Consider the following 6503-nt stretch of genomic DNA (forward strand, 5'->3'; position numbering starts at 1 on the left):
TTATTTATTATTTTTTGGAGAAGCTGCAGCAGATGTGAATCTCTGATACATTATTGGTCATCTATCAGATCTGACTTCATTCTTGTCATAGGAAGTGAAGGGCCAAACAAGACTTGACAAGATTTGTGTACTTCTCAGCTAAATTCATGACCAATATTTCTTTCTGCACAAAAGTACTGCAGAGCCAAGACACCATATGCAGCTGGTGTCAAGTATCAGGGCCCAGCAGACGTTTGATACTTGAACACTCGGGCCAAGAGACGATCAATAAGGACACTGCTGGCCAGGCGATACAGAGTTGAAGCCTGGTCAAGAGATAATTTCACTGCTTTCAGGCCTCAAATAAAGATATAATATCATGTAAATAAAGAATTAAGATAATGTATAAAAATATTGTCAAAATGCCATTTCATTAATTCATTCAACCTTTATTTAGACAGCCATAACATGCTATGTGAGAGAAACTTTATGAACTAAATTCAAAGAGAATCACTGAGATACTTTCTTTAAAATACATAATTGGTGGTTTTAAGGTATATGCAGGCTGGTGATTTTAAAAACCCTCCCAAAGCGGTGTTCAAATGATGCATTTTATCTTTTCGATGGAGATAGAGAGAGCGTGTCTTTGTCATCCTCACTCTGCCATCTGTGCAGTGGCTGCAGCAGCACAGCTCTGAGCTCAGACAGCCAATACAGAAAGACAGAAATGCAACGAGAGGGTGGGGCTTTGCGTGAAGGGGAGTCTGATGCAACGAATGGGAACGAAGAAGAGGTGTCCCCGGCTCAGAATGCCCTTGGCTGAACACTGGGATCTGAGAGAGGCAGAGAGGAAGGAGAGCTAAGCTGGAACAGACTCACCAGCAGGTGCCGAGGAAGTCTGAGCGATAAGTGTCCTAAAACAAGGTGGTTAGAAAAAGGGTGAGCTAAATGATAAAAATAAAGAAAGAGTATAGTTAGAGTCTGCTTATTTTTGGGGGCAAAGCTCGAGTCAACGTATTAGAAAATTTAAGCCACCCTTTCCCACCCTCTCTTTACGGATTCTCCTTTCTTGTTCATCTGCTGCTCTCCCTCTTCCCACTCTCCTCTCTGATTGTCAGTGCCACCATGGAAACTGGGAGCCCCAGGAAGATACAGTTCACCGTCCCCCTGTTGGACACCCACCTGGACCCAGAGGCAGCAGAACAAGTAAGGAGGAAGGGGAAAGAATGAAAGGGTTAGGAAGAGGGGCAGGAGGCATGGGCTGTTTGGGACCTTGGATATTTGTTTATTTTTATGCATTATCTTTGGGAGAGAGACTAAGTCCACTCCCTTTTTAGTAATAAAAAAGATCCAGAAATGAGAAATACTTTACACCATATGTTTGAGTGTCTTAGCAACTCAGCATAAAAAATAATCTAGACACTTTAAGGATGTATTTTTGAACGCAGAGCACTTGGGAGCTCATTGATTTTAGGATTTTTTTTATTCCATGTACACTTGGCTGATTTTTAAAAGGCACTTTCAGCTCTCTGTTAAAACGTGATGCGGCTGTTTTAATGTGTCTCCAGGGGTTATTTTTTTTCACTCATATCCTTAACCTATAAAATCCTGTTTTGTGAAAGCAGAAAACTCTAGTCAGTGAAAAAGCCTGGCTTTGTAGTTCTGTGCCTGTGGCAGATATGGTGTGTAAATGTGCCACTTTTTCCTCATTTTATGAATATAAAATGACCAGGCAGATGATTAATGAGCTTTCAATACCGCCAGCAGTGATTTAGGAGTTTTCCTACCACCCGTCTGCTTCCCATTGTTTTATTTCATTTCATTTATTTTCACGTCTCTTTTTGCTGTTCCTCATTTTCCTCTTTGACTGAGAAACTCAGGGGAACGTGAATGCTTGTAGACTGCTAAATGGAAGTCTGTTAGGTATCTGGGAGAGTTTGTCCTTGTGAGAGGATCTTCTGGTTAAATTAAAGTTAAGACTGAGACAGAACACCTACGACATTTTGTGATAATACTGTATGATATGATATCAAGTCTGTAAACCACTTCATTGTGTTGGTGTGTTGGTGTATTTTAGGTCAAGAGTAGTTTCTTTTTTATTCACACATTTACATTGTTCCAAACATATTTAATTTGTTATTAAAAAAAAAAACTAACCGTACAAAAAACAGAGTAATTACATTGCTAAAATTTGTTCATCCACATTTATCTTTACATAAAAACTTCATGTTTGACTCAAGAAAGAACTTTTCTATTTGCTCAGTACCGTATATTTTGTAATTCTTTTTAAAACGAGTGTGCACCGTTTTAGAGAAGGGAACTATTTAATTTGGTATTTTTCCTTCATTTCTATAAGTTTCAAATGGACTTTGTCAACTTCAGTTTTAAAATTTAACAACAATACATGCCAGGATATATCTGTACAGCTGTTTACTGTCTGAGCCAGCACACAATAACCTCAAATAATTGATCATCATCCTCACAGGGATGATATAAGATCACTGATACCCCAAGAGATCAAAGTAATTGCGTTCTTCTTATGAATAGCCATTGGCATTCCTCACACTTTCTGTTTGCTTCCACTTCCTCTGAATTACAAGCATAGAGATTTATGACTACCGTGCGGAAACACAACATAACATTTATATTTTCTTTTAGTGAATATATCAAGCCTTTTCATAGATAGCATTGGTTTTCATTTTGTTTAAAAATTAAGATAATAAAAGCAGCATGGTGGTTCATGCGCTACTGCCTTTCAATGAGAAGGTTGCCAGATCAAATCTCAACCAAGGGTCCATTCTGGGTGGAGTTTGCATGTTCTCTTTGTGCATGCGTGGGTTTTCTCCAGGTACTCCTGTGTCATCCCACAGACCAGAAACATGCATGTTAGACTGATTGGTAACTCTAAATTGCCCCTAGGTGTGAGTGAGAGAGTGAATGGTTGTTTGTCTCGTTTGCCTCATGTGTCCCTGTGATGGAGACCTGTCCAGGATGTCCGCCACCTTTTGCAAAGTGACTGCTGGATATAGGCACCAGTGACTTTTGTGACTCGAAAAGGAGAAAGTTGGTAAAAGATAATGGATAGATGGAAATCAAATAAAGCTTTAGTTTTAGTTGCTGATAAAAAAAAAAAACATGTTTTCAGTTAAACAAAACCACCATGATATAGTTATGTATGTTAACACATGCTGTGGTGGATAATTGTAGGAGTCACCAATAACAGGAAAAGATGAATTTGAACTTGAAACATTTCGGTGTAAAAAAATATCAACACTCAACAGAGGCAATATTTTATGTTAATTCAGAGTACATCAGCTTTTTAAAATGATACTACAGTATTGCCATTTGTGTTTAGTTTCGTACAAGTACTACAAGTACTTCTGGTAAGATGGCGCCCGTATACATGGCTTGCAATCCACCTCTGCTGATGGTGTTCGGATTATTTATGTTTTGTTCGTTTTTCATCTGGGACATAAACTCGCTGCTGGTGTATGACCAACAACAGCTTCTGGATCTTCGTTTTTCTGCCGCTTATTTGGACCAATATGTGTACCTCTGGATCCCCTCCTCCTAACCCCCCCCCCCCCCCCCCCCCCCCCGGCTGGTGAACGTGCCAGTTTACCTCCGTTGCGCTGCTCCTCACCTCCCTGCCAGGAGACATCGCTACAGACACCGGGGAAAACATGCTGGGTGGCTCGTAAAGCTTAAAGCCCTGAGCGCTGCATCTTCCTCTTCAGCTGGTGGTCAGGGTTTCCATCGCCATCTTATCGCGTGCCTGGACCAGGTAAACAACGGAGGGGCTGTTATTGAAAACCTGCAGCCATTGCCGCGTGTTAACTTCACCGCTGCTGGATCCACTTTGAACAGTATCCAGATGTGTTTGGTCAACGAAAGAGCTATTACCAACAAAACTTTTATCCTCAGGGATAAAAGAGCCCTATTTCAAGAGCACGAGTTGGACTTTTTGTGCATCACAGAGACTTGGATGTCTCCGGGTGAGTCTAGTACCTTGACGGAACTATTGCCACCGAACTGTCTGTATTTTAATGCACCGCGGCCATCAGGCCGGCGCGGTGGTGGATTATTAACAATATTCAAACCAACTTTTGACTGTAAACAACAGCCCATCCCAGTTTCCCGCGCCAGCTTTGAGCTGAGCGCAATTGAACTCTGCCATTCGCCTTCGACTTTATGCACACTCGTCTACCGCCCACCTTGATCTAAGGATTTCATAAATGAGTTTTCTGATTTCTTGGCTGAAATCACATCAAAATATGAGCATGTTTTCATTATTGGGGACTTTAATTTGCACGTGCGCTGTCAGGAGAAGCCCTTGGTTAAGGACTTTTTAGATTGATTGGACTCATTTAATCTAACGCAGAATGTAAATGGTCCCACCCAAGAGCGTGGACATACACTGGACCTTGTTTTAATTCATGATATGACTGTTAATAATCTTGTTATTGGTGATAATGTTTTTTCAGACCACATGCCAGTCCAGTTCGAGTTCACCCTCCCCCATCTAACTCCTAAGCCATGCATTCCTGCACGTAGTAGCCGGGCCATTAACCATTTCACTGACGCACGTTTCACAGATGCTTATAACTCTGAAATGATCATTCAGCCCCCGGTGTTTCTCACCACCACGGAGGAGCTGACTTCCCAGTTCAACTCTGCTTAAAGACTCTGGATCATGTCGCTCCTGTTAAAACTAGAAAATTAAAACTCAGAGCAGAACCTTGGCCAAGTGACGTCACCAAGGCCGTTAGTAGGAGGGCGGAGCGCAAATGGAGGAAAGACAGGCTGTAGGTCTCTTTTCAAATACTTAAAGAGAGTTGGCGCTGTTATCAGAAAACAATAAAAGCTGCTAAATCCAAATACTTTTCTGATATCATAACCTCAAACTCTCACAACCCACGTGTCCTCTTCTCTACCTTAAACTCTGTTCTCCACCTCACTGAACCATCACCTCTGGAAGCCTCGACTGAGCTGTGCGAGAACTTCTTACATTTCTTTTTGGAAAAAATTGCGACCACCCGGGCTCTCATTTCCTCTCCAACTCATGACCCATCCATCCCACCTAAATCTGTAGCTCTATTTGACCATTTTGAACCCATCACTCTATCTTCTCTAGAGCAGGCCATGTGCAGCTTGAAACCTTCTGGTACCCCCTTTGATGTGGTCCTTCCTCGACTACTAAAGGAGGTTTTTCCTACTCTAGGTCCTTCCATTCTGGCTATAGTAAACAGTAGTTTATCCACTGACGTGGTGCCAAAAACCTTTAAACATGCTGCTGTCCAGCCTCTCCTGAAAAACAACAAACCTTGACCCCTCAGTCGTTTCCAACTACCGGCCTGTCTCCAGACTCTCATTTGTTTCAAAAATACTGGAGAAAACAGTTGAGTCCCAGTTGAAGTGCTTCCTGGAGGATCACACCATCTTAGAGCTATTCCAATCTGGCTTTAAACCTCTCCACAGCACTGAAACTGCCCTATTGAAGGTTTTTAATGACATCTTCAGATCCACAGATACTGGTGATTCTGGGCTGCTTGTCCTATTGGACCTCACAGCCACCTCTGACACCATCGACCATGAGATCCTCATTGCTAGGTTGGAGCAGTGGGTGGGCATCACAGGGTCAGCCCTCAATTGGTTCAGATCCTACCTCACTGACAGATCCTTTTGTGTCTCCATCAAGGATTTTAGTTCTGCAGTGACAGAGCTTAAATGGGTGGTTCCGCAGGGGTCCATCCTGGGTCCCCTCCTATTCCCTCTATACCTGCTGCCACTTGGTGCTATTTTCCGAAAACACAACATACCATTTCAATTCTATACCGACGACTGTTAAATTTACTTCCCCCTAAGACACAATGGTACATGCTCTATTCAGCCTCTTCTCGACTGCCTGGCTGACATCAGGGACTGGATGGCTTTAAACTTCTTAAGTTTCAATGAAAAGAAGTCTGAAGTCATATTGTTCCCTCCCAATGACACAATCACAAACCACTGCATCGACCTTTTCACTCTAACCCTGTCAGAAAAACAAAGAGGCACTAATCTGGGAGTGATAATGGACCCTTCCCTGAAACTTAACAATCATGTAAACATGATTGATAAATCATGTTTTTTCCAACTGAGGCGGCTGTCTAAACTGAAGCCCATATTGTCCAAAAATAACCTGGAGACAGTAATTCATGCATTCATTACATCTAGGCTTGATTACTGCAATTCACTCCTGTTTGGTATCAGTCAGACCTCCATTGCACGACTACAACTGGTTCAGAATGCAGCAGCCTGATTTTTAACCAGTACAGGCAAAAGAGAGCCCATTACACCAGTTTTGGCCTCACTGCACTGGCTACCGGTTCACCTTCCAATCCAATTCAAAATACTCCTGTATGTCTACAAATCGCTGAAAAGTTTTGCCCCCCTCCCCCCCATGTCTCTGATTTGCTACAATCGTATGTCCCACCACGATCCCTGAGGTCAGCGGACCAATTGCTCCTCACAGTTCCAGGAACTCG

General features: G+C 42.4%; 1 protein-coding gene across 1 annotated transcript in view; it reads left to right on the forward strand.

Moving 5' to 3' along the window:
• The first annotated feature begins 810 nt into the window (after window positions 1-810).
• The window catches only part of LOC119412779 (protein phosphatase 1 regulatory subunit 1A-like), a 28723-nt gene continuing 23030 nt past the window's right edge, over window positions 811-6503 (forward strand). Inside the window, exon 1 of the mRNA XM_037679814.1 lies at window positions 811-1185. Coding sequence (XP_037535742.1) covers window positions 1105-1185 — 81 coding nt within the window. The 5' untranslated portion in view covers window positions 811-1104. The remainder of the gene's footprint in view (window positions 1186-6503) is intronic.

This window comes from Nematolebias whitei, chromosome 7 (genome assembly GCF_014905685.2).
Source record: "Nematolebias whitei isolate Nwh7 chromosome 7, NemWhi1, whole genome shotgun sequence".
In the NCBI taxonomy this organism is placed as follows: Eukaryota; Metazoa; Chordata; class Actinopteri; order Cyprinodontiformes; family Rivulidae; genus Nematolebias; species Nematolebias whitei.